A 15,192-nucleotide genomic window follows, 5' to 3' on the forward strand; every position below is an offset into this window, starting at 1 on the left:
ATGGGAAACCTGAAAGCAGGGCATGGAGACAACTGCCATCTCCCCACACTGGAGAGACAACTGGCTGGGCCAAAAGAAAGGGCTTTCTGAGAGGCTGCATCCAAATTCTGAAATACATGAGGTTCCTTTCACATTCTCCCTTGCCACTTTCCATTGGTTGCTGAACACGTTCCAGTTCTCGCCCACTTCTACTGTGCTGGAAAAATGAAGTTTTCTATAGTGAACCCTGTTTAGAGTCCTATTTTAATAGGTTGGTGTTGTTCTTATGGCTGTTGGAATACAGTGGTACCTCGGGTTAAGTACTTAATTCGTTCCGGAGGTCCGTACTTAACCTGAAACTCTTCTTAACCTGAAGCAGCACTTTAGCTAACGGGGCCTCCCGCTGCTGCTGCGCCATCTGAGCAAAATTTCTGTTCTCATCCTGAAGCAAAGTTCTTAACCTGAAGCAAAATTTCTGAGTTAGCGGAGTCTGTAACCTGAAGCGTATGTAACCTGAAGCGTATGTAACCCGAGGTACCACTGTATATAGTTGTTTTATTGTGGATGTCAAGGTTTTTTTCTTTAATTTAAAAAAAATTACTATTGTGAGCCATTCTGAGTAAAAGGAATGCATTAGATGGGAAGCTATAAATATTTGCATGAATAAATAAATAAATAAGTAGCCGTGTTGTTTTGCAGTACAAAAGAAAACATACTCTTGTTGAATATTTTAATGCAAGCACTTTACATACTTTAAATCAATTTACCCCCATGCACAGAAACAACATGTGCTCAACATTCCGTATTGTCACTTTTTGCTTTTTCATGAGAGGTAACAATCATTTCATTTACAGGCCTACTGGTTTTCAGCAGTCATAGTGACTTTGGCAAGTAGCCTTAACAATCTGATGCAGTGCTTCTTATTCACTTGCGAAAACTTCACGCACAGTTGCGACATATGCATCATCAGGGGGCGGTTTCCTTTGGCTTCCAGGCTGCAGGAATTTCTTTATAGCGGGAAGATTGCTTGTCCTTGCTTTGAAAGCCTAGAGCAAAAGATGAACAAATAAAGCAAAGAAGTCCCCCCCCCCCAAGCAACAGAATAGCTTCTTGAGCATAGAGCAACATCCTTTTAAAAGGATTTTTGAAAATACAACCTGAAGAGCTGTTTAGAAAGGAATTGCGTCAATATAAAGCAATCATCAGAAAGAGAGACTTGCATATAAAAAAGCTAATATCCACAAGGTCTGGTTTCTGCTCCCCGCTGAATAGATCCCACTCTTTGGTGCCAACATCTAAATCTGCCAAAAAGGTCCACTTCTTTGATATGGAAACCAGATGCTGCAATCAGCTGCATAAGTGGAAGCCTCTGGGCACATTGCTGGAGCTATGTGGGAACTTCCCTAGGGTGTATCTTCCTGAGTACATGTTCCTGCTGCCACCCCCCCCCCCGAAAAATTTCACTTCTTCCCATTTGTCCTAAGGATGGTGGAGAAATTTACATTTTAAGGATAAATAGCATAATTTATGTTCCACGAAACAGGAAACTGTCCTTCAGCATTTGCACTCCTTTGCATTTTGCTATGCGCTTCTCCAAATGAACTTTTCCCCTCCACAAAAATGGAATTTTTAGAGAAAATTGCACAAAAAATTGCATATACTGTAAATGACGATGAGTTCCACAAATGATTTCTATTAGGGGAAATCACTTGCAAAGGTGGGCGTATTAGGCTACTACACTAGATACAATAATCTCCATGTTAAGGAATATGCGCACTAAAAAAACCTGGTGAAAAAAACCTGGAAAGGTAGCAAACCACACTTGAGATTGGAAAACTGAGAAACAGAGACAACTTGAATCTGACAGATTCATCTATCCCTACTCCAGTCTTGATTCACAGCACTAATGAAGATAATCTGGTTCAATTCATGTACAAACCAGCGCGAAACCTTTTCAGGCAGAAGGTCTGAAGTAATCCAAATGATTACACTTGGATTCAGAACAGACAGCAGCTTGCCGACCTCGTGAGTTCTGAACCAGAAACACACCCTCTCACCCAGCTGCCTTCTTGATCTCTGACGCCACCAACCTGGTGTTCTCTGCTGCCTTGCTAGCTGGCATCGATCCTTTAACCATGACCTCTTTCAACCCCTGCTGCCCCTTTGCCAGTACTTGTAAACAAGTAAATGGGATCCTTATAACAGACGGTCCTGGTTGCGCTCGGGACCCAAAAGCTCACCTGACAGGGTTAAAATGGGGGGGGGGGGAGGAGAGGAAGGAGCAGGAAGTCCTGGCTATTCCCCTGGGATCATGCCAGGCTGTTTTAGCCAATAGCCAGTAGGTGGCGTGATCCCAGGGGCTTTAAAAGCAGCAGTGTGACGCAAGTGGGGCACTTGCATTTGCACGGCTGAGCACCCGCCCACCCTCCCTAGTTTAGGTAGAGTCACTTGGCCTTGCTTTGGTTTGGGTCACCTGTTTTGGAACAGGGGCTGGGTAGGAATTTTTTCCATTTGGCAGATTGGCTTTTAGCCATTTGGTTTTCGCCTATCCCTTAGCAAATTGTCACAACTTGTAAGGTGGCGGTTAGGCTCAGTTGGATTGTGGGGAGGGGAGGTGTGGTCATCACCTGCCCCCCAAGAACTGGGTATTCCGTTAAAGGAATCTGGGGGTCCTGGATCTCGTCTGAAGTCTGATTAAGGGGCTAGGGCCATGCCAGGACCACCGGAACCTTGAGGTGAGCTTAGGTTGGTCCTCATCGACCTTGCTCCCTCGTTTGGTTTACCCCATTGGTCGATCACCCTGAGAGGCGGAGCCAGTTATAGTGGGGAGTCAATGCCTAAGCCAACACCACTCACATGATTGTATTTCAATAAAGTTGTGGCCAAAATTTTCCCCCCAAACTTAAACTAATATAAGTGTCTGTGTGTATTTATTTGGGGGGTGGGTCTTGGGGCCTCGAGACGCAAACATAATAGTACAAGATGGGGATTGTGCACAGGGAAGCAGCTCTGTGGAGTGTGCCTTTGGGGGAGGCAGGGGGACTGTGGCCCGGGGTGCACATGTTTGAGGGGGCACAACCAGGCACCCTCAAGACAGGCACAGAGCCCTGGCAGCTGAGGCACAGCAGTGGGTGGGTTGGGTTAGAGGGCAGGTGGATGGAAGCAGCCAGCGAAGAGCCTATTGGAGGCAGGCTCCGTTCATCCTCCTTGCAGGCTCTGTGCAAACACACACAGCCCAGCACGTGCCCCCACACCAGCTGCCCAGTCCACCAGGGGTTGGGGATAACACTTGTCCCGCCTCTGGTGCCAGCAACCCACGCTACACCACTGGCACTTAGGGCTTGCCAGTCTGCCAAGAACAGTGTCAGAGAGCCACTGCGTCAAGGTAGCAGCAGGACTTGAGAAGCATGGGGAGAGAAGGTGGGCACAGTGGTCTGGTTTATCCCTTGGCTTGCTTCATCACATCAACACCACTGAGGAGTAATAATAATAATAATAATAATAATAATAATAATAATAATAATTTATTATTTATACCCTGCCTATCTGGCTGAGTTTCCCCAGCCACTCTGGGCGGCTTCCAATCAAGTGTTAAAAACAATAGAGCATTAAATATTAAAAACTTCCCTAAACAGGGCTGCCTTCAGATGTCTTTTAAAAAGAAGATAGCTGCTTATTTCCTTCACATCTGAAGGGAGGGCGTTCCACAGGGCGGGTGCCACTACCAAGAAGGCTGGTTCCCTGTAACCTCACTTCTCGCAATGAGGGAACCGCCAGAAGGCCCTCGGTGCTGGATCTCAGTGTCTAGGCTGAGTTAACAGCTCTGAGGGTTGTTGTTGTTTGAACAATCAAGGACTGTAAAAATCAATGACCCAGTTTCACAGCACATTGCCTAAAGATTGGGGGTGTGTGTGAGGAAGATGAACAAAGAGAGGTCACTGCACCCTCCCAGAGTCCTTCATCCAACATGCTGAGAGGGAGCAGGGAAGGAGCAGGAAGGGCCATAAATCCATGGTACAACCTCTGCTTTGTATGAAGAAGGTTCCCGGTTCAATCCCCAAGTGGGGCTCAGAGGTTCCCCTGTCTGAAATTATGGAGAATTGGCCAGTTGGCGTAGACAAAGCTGAGTTGGATGGACTGACAGTCTGACTTTCTAGAAGGCAGCTTCCTGGAATCAGTTGCCCAGATAGGGAATCATTATAGTCCCTTGTGTAAGGGTCAAGCTTTTGGTAAAGGCTGTTCTCCAACTGGAGCGCTCGCAGGCCAGCGCTCCAGTTGGAGAACAGCCTTTACTAAAGGTGCCATGGGCTTTGAAAAAACAAAAAAAAATCCTTCCAGTAGCACCTTAAAGACCAACTAAGTCAGTTCTTGGTATGAGCTTTCGTGTGCATGCACACTTCTTCAGATACACAGAAGAAGATGGGCTTTGAAGACACTCAAACTCAGGATGCAAGGGAGAAATGTGCTAAGAGGAAGGCACGCTTGGCAAATCCACACCGTGATCAACTCCCACCCAGAAACCAATGTCCCCATTGTGGAAGGACGTGTGGATCCAGAATTGGCCTCCACAGTCACTTACGGACTCATTGTTAAAACTGTGTTTATGGAAGACAATCTTACTCGGCTACGAGTGATCGCCAAAGAAAGAAAGAAGGGTCAAGATTAGCCTTAGTTGAATTCTACACACGTCAATCCAGAGGTCAGAACCAACACATTCTGAGACATGACAAGAGCAGAATTATGCACAACACACTCGACCAACAGTTTACCTGCAGTTGAGGGAAGGGTGCAAGAACATCAGATTTTAGCTCCTCTACCATTAAGATTGCTTCAAGCAGCTGTACGTCTGCAAAGCTGAGGCGATTACCAACGAGAAACTCTTGTCCAGGCTGTTTCAGGGCCTAGAAAACAAAAATAAAGAACATACTTTTAATTTTGCTGGGGAATTTTGGGATGGTGTGGCCGACTTCTATTCAAACATTATATATGCTACGCAGAACTTGATAGCTCCCTCCCCACCCCTCTCCCTTACAGGCATATTTGGACCAGGTGAAACAGTCTCAAATAAGATATAATGCAGGTGAACCCCCCCCCCAGCTGTGAGGGAATCATCAAAATTTGCAGGGTAGAAGATTCTAGCTACCCATCCTCATTTTCGGCTCCCCCCCCCAAAGAAACCCCAATCACTCAGCACACCATGCTTTGCCCCTTCTCGTGTTTCAAGGTGTTTCGTTTTTTTAAAAAAACTGCCTTAGTGCCCCCCCCCACCTAAAGAGTTTTCGTTTCTGTGAAAACCTCAGGGGTTCCTCCCTCATATGTCTGTGACGCCATTTTGGCTGCGTAAAAACCAGCACTCAAAGAATTGAGATCACTATTAGTTTACAGAGAGACTTACTTGACAGAAGTGATGCCTGGTGGAACGGCCATCACTTGGCAGCCAAGGCTGAGAAGACCTGCCTGCTGAGACTTGAATGCCTGGAGGGAGAAATCTAGCCCTCTCCCTGTAATATTTATTCCCAGCTATGCAAATCTTTATCAAGTGATGAAGTTGAAAACAAAAAAGGGACAACCCTAGGCATCAATTTAGTCCAACCATTGATTTGGTAACATAAAGTTGGACAAGGCACTGCAAATAAACTCTTGAAGACCAGGAAGGAGAGGGTAAGGACTGGTCATTGGAATACCCTGCCAGTTGGGAATTGATGTACAAAAGATCTAGAAGGCACAGGCTGGTCCTGGGTAATGTGTAACTCAGCTTTGGGTTCCCCATCCCTGATGTAGCTACGAATGGGAATCGTTGTTGTCATACCTTTTCGTAGACTGGGAAGTACCTGGTAGTGGCCTTCTCAAGAACAGAAGCAAGCTGCTTCTCCTTTTGCTCAGGTGGAGAGAAAGAATACACCAGAATCATGCCCATCAGGTCCATGGTTCCTTCCACATACATGTCAATGCTGTGAGGACAAGGCAGGCATGGATAAGGAAAATTAATCTGCTAGATTGAACTTCTTGGGAAAATAGGAACATAAAAATGGGAGGTGGGTCTAGCTTATGTGGTCTGTTGACCTATCCTCATGCATTATTTCAATGCTTAGCGGTTATCTGAACCCCCTTAGAGAGAGAGAACTGGAAGTTTCTAAGTGGAATTAGCTGAACCTAGGAGCTATTTCAAGGAAGCTGCAGAAATAGCTGCCTAGGGAGCTGCTACTGGCTGGTGGAAAGGCTGTTTGCTTCCCTAGATATGTAAATAACGCCATTATTTACATAAGCCTCCAGGGTTCCCTCTCCATCATCCTAAAAGAAGCTGAACCTCTAAATACTGCTCCTTGACACTCTAAAGTGAGAGCACATAAGAGTAGGATGTTAGGGTAAAAGCCAAGGTTAGTCATACATAGAAGAACAAGGAGACCATTGAAATCAGTGGCCTTTTGCTCATGGATTTCAGTGGGTCTATTCTGAGTGTGATCAACATAGGACATCACCCATAAAATGTAACAGACCAGATGAACACCTATATGGGATGGGTGTTAGAACAAGAAGCCAAACTCTTCCAGAATATCTTTTCCTTGGCCTCTCACAGCCTTTCCCCTCTTTCCTATGCAATGCAAATTTGTGAGCATGTGCTAACACTGTTAACGCCACTGGAGTCTTTTAATGCAGCTATCAAGTACAGTCTGGTGAACCATGATACAGTACTGTGCTCTTTCTTTCAGGTTCTTCCCATGGAGGTTATATTTCCCCGCGATGTAGTTGAGGATGGCCTTGGTCTGGACCAGCTTCAGTCCATCCATCTCGACCAGAGGGACTTGATCAAACAGCAGGTATCCATCTTTAGGAAAGCAAAGGAAAAAAGCAAAAGCAAAGTTATTCATCCTTCCAAAACAGTTATTCTGTGAGATTAAGGAAATGTGGCAAGATTCCTCCACAGTGAAGCACTTTCAAAGCTAGCGTGTGGCCTCCCTTTCTGCCAGAAGGCAAACAGCCAAGAGAAATTTCAATCGACAGTACTATCATTCATGCCTGGAATGTGTGTGCAACCTTCCAAATAGACTGGAGGCTCTTCTGTTGTCAGAGAAGAAAAGCTGACTTCTCCCTGCTATGGTGACTAATGAGTCCAACATTCGACTCACTGAATAAGCTCTCCTACCTTTCCCAGATACCACCTGTGTGAGTGTCTAACGCAAGATTGCATCAAGCTCACAACCTGAGATAGAAAAAACAACCAATACTTTACACAGTTTGCAGAGCTGGGGGAAATCAGCTCAGCATAGCAGAAAGTGCTTTGCTAGGGCTCCTATGTTAGTTCTGCAGACAGACCAGCCCCTTTTGGCTTTGTAGAAGAAACTAGGGGGTTAAACCACAGAACCTAGGGCTTGCTGATCAGAAGGTCAGCGGTTTGAATCCCCGCGATGGAGTGAGCTCCTGTTGCTCGGTCCCTGCTCCTGCCAACCTAGCAGTTCAAAAGCACGTCAAAGTGCAAGTAGATAAATAGGTACTGCTCCAGCAAGGTAAACAGAGTTTCCATGTGCTGCTCTGGTTTGCCAGAAGCGGCTTAGTCATGCCAGCCACATGACCGGCTGTACGCTGGCTCCCTCGGCCAATAAAGCGAGATGAGTGCTACAACTCCAGAGTCAGTCACGACTGGACCTAATGGTCAGGAGTCCCTTTACCTTTACCTAGTAGCACTAAGAACTGGTATCAGCTTTTTGCTTATTTTCTTCTCTGCCCAACACCTTTTTCCTTTTGTGTCACATCTTTTAGACTGTTAGCCTGAGAGCAGGAATTGTCTTGTTTATTTTCAAGATCTGTAAGCCACTCTGGGAACCTTTTTGGCTAAACAATGCTTAAAATAATTGAAAGGATTCGAAAACATTGCTAAGCAGTAAATTTTCTAACCCAGGCCCTGTTTTGCATATGATTCAAACCTCCAGCTTCCCATGGGTTCTGCAGCATTCCAAGAATCAACCACACCTTTAAATCTGGACAGATTTCTACATGCTCAGGCCATTTGAATGTCAGACCCTGGGGCCATTTTATCATCTACCACCCCCAAAGAATACACCAAGCAAAATAAAGCTAATTGTTCCAAGGAGGCATGTTACAATATTCTATCCCACAGCCCAGGTACTCAAGCTCATTTAAAACTGCCGTCAAGGAAGAGCTTGTGGATTGCAGCCTGGATTATGTAACATGCAATAAAATTAGAAAGATCTTTTGCACTGAGGAATATTACACATTTTGGGGAGAATATTAATTATGTTTCCCCCGTCCAGATCTCCAACGTGTTTTCCCCCATTTTCTGTTGCATGAGATTTTTTAATTGTTCTTATATGTTCTTTCAATGCTGATTTCAAATCTGAAACCGTTTTTCATGTACATGCTATAGTTATCTTCCAGTTTCCGGCTTTTGCCGATATGTCATATTTACACTGGGGATAAGTGCACACTGACACATCGTTCTACCCTAACCACATGGTAATTATTGTTTTGCACACTCAAATTTTCTTTATTTGTATAGTTTTTTAACCTTAATATTTGTATTTTTCAGATCTTTCCATGGCTTCTTCAAGTAGACAAAAATGTGTAAACAAGCCTGATGCCTACCAATATATTCCTACCAATATAGATTTTACATTTTATATTTTATATGTGGGACATTCAGGAGCAGAAGAGGCAACAGCATGACTTGTGCTTTATGTGTGAAAACACCCTTGGCTGGACAAAAGAAAGATTCTGCTTCTTTTGCTGCTTCTTGCATGTGGGCATTCCACTTTTGCCTTTGGTAAACATTTTGTGGTTTCAGAAAAACATGCAAAACCTGTTTGACCAGAGGTAACAATAGTGGGACAAAAGAAGTGTGTGTGTGCAGACCCATGGATACTGAGGTCTCTCTCAAACTACCTTCAGCTCTCAAAAAAACTCAACAACTGTCTAGCTAGCCCAGGAGTTCAGCCACATACCTACTTCTAGCTGAAATAAAAATAGTGACATAAGAGTCAAACAGTTGTGAGAAACAGCAGCAATCTCTGTGCATTCCTCACTGCATGTTATCTATAGATGAATGTTCTCATGAAACATTGTCTGCATCTACAGCACCAACATTCAATATAAAAACTCAGGTGCATGCATGAGTTGCCCACAGTAAGGAAAATAAGCAATGCAAGGTGCCAGGAAACAACCAACCATGGTAGCTTTTGCTGCTCATGTACCCTTTGTCAGTATGTCATCTGGAAAGTCAGTTGAACTCCACTAATCTCTCCAAAGACAATCTTGTAGTTTGGCCATCTAGCTAAATCTGAGCAAACAATCCACTTAACAACCTAGATTTAAGCCATTTATAACCTGGAAGATTTAAGCCTATTCTTAGTGGTTTAACTGATCATAGCTGCACCACATATGCTGATAAAGACTTAGCATTGATAGCGCAGTTACAATCAATTTAACCCCCTTGTCAACAGCCTTAAATCCAGGTTATAAGTAAAGCTTCAGGCATTTGCTCAGATTTAGTTGGATGTGCAAGCCACCTGCAAGGTTATCCTTAAACAAATGAATGGAGTTTGACTGTCATTTCAGATGACATATTTGTTAAACATGTCAAATGGTATTTTCAGATTTTGGAGAAAAAGATACATGGGTAGCAAAAAGCTGTTCACTTATCTGGGCATAAGCCCCACTGAATTTAGTGGGGTTCCCCTCTGAATAGGCATATATAGGTTTGCACCTATATATGTGAGTTTTACCTTTGATTAACTCAAATATTGGTGAGTTTTACCTTTGATTAACTTCAAATACTGTTCTCTTGTTTTCAGAAATGTTTCTTCAAACTGGAAAAAGATAGGAAAACAAATCAAGTTATTTTCATTCCTATGTCATGCCAGTTTTTTTCATTGCATAAAGGTACTGCATTGGCTCTTCTGTAGATACAGAAATAGCTAAGAGTGTGAGCTGTGAATTGTGAAATCTCCTGTTCAAAGCTCAGAGCACACAATAGTGCAAATTTCACAAGCAATCTGGTGTAAGGGGAGTTTTCCAAACATAAGCAACCAACCTCCACTCCAGCTGCTGCTAAGAGCCATCTGATGGACTCCATTCTTCCCCTGCCTTCAAAATACGTCAGTTTTGGTTTCCCAGACATATTTCCAAGCTGCTGGTTTCCTGATGAGTGCCATTTAATGGGGAGAAGAAAAAGTTTAATTAGATAAATTGTGTACACAACCATGCAGGTACGATTTTGCTGGAAAGTTTGATTAGGTGGAGCAAAACAAAGAGAATATGTATTATGCACAGATGGAAAGGCTGAGTATTCTTGTGGTTACAACAGGAAAAGGACATGGAAGAATTGTCTGATTTCCCAAGGACATTTAAGGGGAGAACACTGTAAACAATGTTTTTACAATCAAATGGTATATAAATTTTATGAAATAAATAATATCTTATATTGGTGCCCAAGCACAAAATTTCAAAAGGCATTAGCCATAATAACCTACAAACTCATCAGCGTTGAAATGGGCTCCATAGGTGGATATTGTTGGGTCTGGAATTGTGGCATGGTTTTCTGTCACATTTATTATAATTCAATCCCTTGTTTATATTCTTTATGTTAACGATGCTCACAAATTTATGGAAACAACTTGAATTGTATGGATTAGATCTATCCTTCCCACATGTTTCAGACAATGACTACTGTCAGATCCAGTCAGCATGACCAAAGGCCAGGGATGATGGGATTGGAGTCAAACAATATCTGGAGGGTGTCGGATTGGTGAAGGCTGGTTCAGATTAGAGCAGGGGTCAGCAAACTTTTTCAGCAGGGGGCCGATCCACTGTCCCTCAGACCTTGTGGGGGCCCAGACCATATTTTGTAAAAAGAAGAAGAATGAATTCCTATGCCCCACAAATAACCCAGAGATGCATTTTAAATAAAAGGACACATTCTACTCATGTAAAAACACACTGATTCCCAGACCGTCTGAGGGCCAGATTTAGAAGGCGATTGGGCCAGATCTGGGCCCCAGGCCTTAGTTTGCCTACCCATGGATTAGAGGCTTTAAATTATAATAAGTAGGTCAGGACAGAACTTGATCTCCATTCAGACAGCAATTTATTATGTTTCCCCAACATTTCCTTACCTGATAACTTCCACATTTTATGTTATCATTCACAGGGTGTAAAGGCCACTTCTGGAAAACTAGCAGAAGTTTAGTGCTCACTTCTGTGCTATTTTCTTCCAGAAAGAAACCATTTACAACCCTGTTGACTCAGAAAATTGCTGGAGCTTTGTGTTGTAATTTCACGGGATGAAATTTGAGGCAGTATTCTGGTATACAACCCCCCCATTTAAAATTTAATGATGGTATCTTAATCAAAAAGCCAGTTGCACAACACAATAGGTAACGTAAAGGGACCCCAGACCATTAGGTCCAGACTCTGGGGGTGCGACGCTCATCTTGCTTTATTGGCTGAGGGAGCCGGTGTACAGCTTCCAGGTTATGTGGCCAGCATGACTAAGCCGCTTCTGGTGAACCAGAGCAGTGCACGGAAACGCCGTTTACCTTCCCGCCGGAGCGGTACCTATTTATCTACTTGCACTTTGTCGTGCTTTCGAACTGCTAGGTTGGCATGAGCAGGGACCGAGCAACAGGAGCTCACCTCATCGCGGGGATTTGAACCGCCGACCTTCTGATCAGCAAGCCCTAGGCTCTGTGGTTTAGCCCACAGCGCCACCCGCATCCAACACAATAGGTAATGCAGTATAAATGGAACCTTAGAATTTGGGAGAGGAGTGCTAGCCTTATAATGAGGAAAACAAATGCAGCATTCCCCACATCTGACTGCACCCTCAGTTGAGTCCCCATCCCCCTAAACCAAGTTCAAATGACAAAGAAACAACAAACCATTGTTTACTGGCTCGAGAATGAGCAGTGTGCATGTGCAATGTGCATTTCCTCCTCCCTTCCTCTCTTCACATGTTTGCCTTCAGTGCTTATATATTGACAGGTTAAACAACGTCCCCATGGTGTCTGAGCTGGGAAACCCTGCTTTAAGCACTGCTTACAAACACAATATGACTAGGGTGGTTTCTTAGCTCAATATCATTATGTCTGAGCCACATCATCTTGCTTTTTATACCTGACACAAAGGAGAACACTGGAGGGAGAAAAGAACAGCGGCTTTGGAGTTACTATGAAGCAAGTCAACCGAGGCTGAGTCACAGGTATTAATGCTCAAAGGCTGATGAAAACTTAATCTAAAGCAAACACCAAGATTTCCATTGCTCTCAAAAATGAATGAACGAGATCACTGTTCTGCAAACATGTCACAGTTCAAAAGCTTTTACCAGCTCTACATGCCCAGGCAGTGCATCATTTAAGACTGGAATGAAATCCACAGCACAACAGGAAGCTTAAATGTAATTGTAAGTGAAAAAGCAACGCAAACAGTCCCCCTGCAGGCAGTTTAGGACTTGTTAAGGTCCAAATCCAGTACAGCAGCTGCAGAATTGTGAGCATTGCCATTCTTTTACATGTAAAGTTTGTTTCATTGAGGTCATCTAGTTATTTCAACTTAAAGAAATACTCCCTCGCCTTTAGCTGTTTTCACATGCTGATGCTTTCTTGGCAGATCATGAGATTCAGAGGTTTGCAGCTGGACTCAGATGGGTGGTTGGGTGGCAGCTGGGGCCAACTGAAAGGAGGAAAGGGTATTGCTTTGAGGGGTGAGCCAAGTTGTTCTTGGGGGGTCATGAGCTGTTTTGGCTTGCATTAAAAATTCCAAAACTGCACATGTTCCATTCTTGTATTATCTGCATTTAACAGTACAGTGGTACCTCGGCTTACATACGCTTCAGGTTACATACGCTTCAGGTTACAGACTCCGTTAACCCAGAAATATTGCTTCAGGTTAAGAACTTTGCTTCAGGATAAGAACAGAAATCGGGCTCTGGCGGCGCGGCAGCAGGAGGAGGCCCCATTAGCTAAAGTGCTGCTTCAGGTTAAGAACAGTTTCAGGTTAAGTACGGACCTCTGGAACGAATTAAGTGCTTAACCCGAAGTACCACTGTATGCAGAAAATAAACATATTCTTTCTTATTTATTTATTGCAAGCTGTACAGACATCAAATCAACAGGTGTTGTTGTATGCATAAAGCAATCCTAAATTTAAGGACATTTTGCAATAGTTTTAAAATAATGGTGCATAATAATATTAAAATGGTGACATGGAAACTCAATCCTATGCATGTTTCCCTGGAAGCAAGTCCCATGAAACTCAGTGTCACTCACTTCCAGGAAAGTGTGCTTAGGGATTCCTGTCTTATGCAGCCAAGTCCTATTCAGAAACAAGTGCCACAGAATTCAATGGTGCTTATTCCCAGAAAAGTATGTTGTGGGATTTTTACAGCCTTTATTTTGCCCCCATAAAATGATGGTAAAGGTAAAGGGACCCCTGACCATTAGGTCCAGTCGTGACCGACTCTGGGGTTGCAACGCTCATCTTGCTTTACTGGCCGAGGGAGCTGGAGTACAGCTTCTGGGTCATGTGGCCAGCATGACTAAGCTGCTTCTGGCGAACCAGAGCAGTGCATGGAAACGCTGTTTACCTTCCCGCTGGAGTGGTACCTATTTATCTACTTGCACTTTGAGGTGCTTTCGAACTGCTAGGTTGGCAGAAGCAGGGACTGAGCAACAGGAGCTCACCCCGTCGCGGGGATTCGAACTGCTGACCTTCTGATCAGCAAGTCCTAGGCTCTGTGGTTTAACCCACAGCGCCACCCGCATCCCTTAAAATGATTGTAGTCTGTTCCAAACTGGCTTTTTTCAGCAATGTATTTCTTCTATAAGAGCTCCAACAATGTTTCCACTCCCTCCAGCAACAGAAAACCATATGAAATCCCCCTTCACACACCAAGAGAGAACATTCCTCTCTGGCCTGTGGCTTTGCTTCAAAGCAAAACATGCCATTCTGAACCACATTTCATAGCCAAGCCCCTTCTCTTTGCTTTCATCCAGCTGAATTTCAGCCACTCTTTATCTTCCCTTCCTCTCCCTCATCCTGTGCTTTCACTCTTTGCCCTGGCTAATCCGCCCCATGCTTTATTTCCACTTGCCCTGCTTTCATAGATTAAAATACAATTAATTCTCCCCTCTTTCCTTGTGTCAAAGTTCTGCAAACGCACTTCAAAGTCAGCAAACTGCAAAAAAATCATTGCATTGCTCCAAGTAGCTTTTTGAAGTTAATATTTAACTCGTAACCCACACTGCAGATAATTTAAAATATCTTAAACTGCAATCCTATATCCACACTGGGTTCCATTGGCTGCAATGGAGCTTACTTTGCGGTAGACCTGTATAGAATTGCACATGCTAAGGTTGAAAAAGTCACTTACTTCAAACATCCAGGACTAACCTTTTGCAAAGACTTGCTTTATCCGATCTCTTTCTCCACACAGAAAGAAATTGTGCCTTAAAAAGTCCTACAGCCTAGGAAATTCCAGCTACTCTGGTGAAGTCTCTTTCCACTCTTACCATTCAGTTTTAAAATGCCAAAGCTACACCTTCTATACTATTATCAGACTGAAAGGACCTGTGGCTTCCTGCCAGGTATAAATATGGTGCCAGACGCTTCCTGCTGCGTCATGCGTGAAACACCCTTCATGTTCTCTTCACCCAAATCCCTGATGACAGGCATGGGTTGTTTTTTTAAAAAAAAATAATGCTCAGATCATTTATTTTCACATGAAAAGCACATGATTTGTTCCATTGCTGCACTGACCACAATATTATATCACAGGATTACGCCCTGTTACTATTTTCGTATGGGGTAGAAAACGACACCAATGAAATTATGGGAAAAGTACTTACATTGACATCTGAAAATACCCTCTTAGGAGTGGCAAAGAGGTAGGCCTAGGAACAGCTCTTGTTCAGTGGTGGTAGTGCATTCTCTGGTCCACATGCAATTGCTTATTTAATCCCCAGGCAAATGGAAAGTCAGATCCCACCATCCAAAAGCAATCCCCTTCAACCTAGCAATTCCCTCGCTTTAACCTGGCCCAGAAGTCCGTCATCAGGTCAGCTGCTGCAAAGCGGCAGTGTCTGGTGTTATGTACTGAAATTCTCACCCTGGGCCAGCAGGGGGATACTGTAGATAGTTTTCACTCAGGTCCACATATGCAAATAAGGAATTGAAAGTGACGTTCAGTGATTGGATAGTTACAGA

At 43.8% G+C, this 15,192-nt stretch overlaps 1 protein-coding gene across 1 annotated transcript; it reads right to left on the reverse strand.

Annotated features, from left to right (window-relative positions):
* Positions 1-695: 695 nt before the first annotated feature.
* On the reverse strand, positions 696-14,632 carry LOC310840616 (glutathione S-transferase-like). Its single transcript, XM_083730865.1, has 7 exons — positions 14,380-14,632; positions 10,025-10,131; positions 9,749-9,800; positions 6,673-6,805; positions 5,789-5,930; positions 4,749-4,880; positions 696-1,025 (listed from the first exon to the last, which is right to left on the reverse strand). The coding sequence occupies exons 2-7, from the start codon at positions 10,109-10,111 to the stop codon at positions 900-902; spliced, it is 672 nt and encodes a 223-aa protein (XP_083586991.1). The 5' UTR covers positions 10,112-10,131; positions 14,380-14,632; the 3' UTR covers positions 696-899.
* Between the last annotated feature and the right edge of the window lie 560 nt (positions 14,633-15,192).

Source organism: Podarcis gaigeae, assembly GCF_964106915.1.
Source record: "Podarcis gaigeae genome assembly, chromosome: 3".
Taxonomy (NCBI): Eukaryota; Metazoa; Chordata; class Lepidosauria; order Squamata; family Lacertidae; genus Podarcis; species Podarcis gaigeae.

Excerpts from the sequence above, each read along its gene's own strand:
- LOC310840616 (XM_083730865.1), bottom strand. The coding sequence starts at position 10,111 with ATGTCTGGGAAACCAAAACTGACGTATTTTGAAGGCAGGGGAAGAATG. Across the intron at positions 5,931-6,672 it reads AACCTGAAAGAAAGAGCACA|CATTGACATGTATGTGGAAG; the intron begins GTACTGTATCAT and ends TTGTCCTCACAG. Across the intron at positions 4,881-5,788 it reads ACTTCCCAGTCTACGAAAAG|GCCCTGAAACAGCCTGGACA; the intron begins GTATGACAACAA and ends TTTGTTTTCTAG.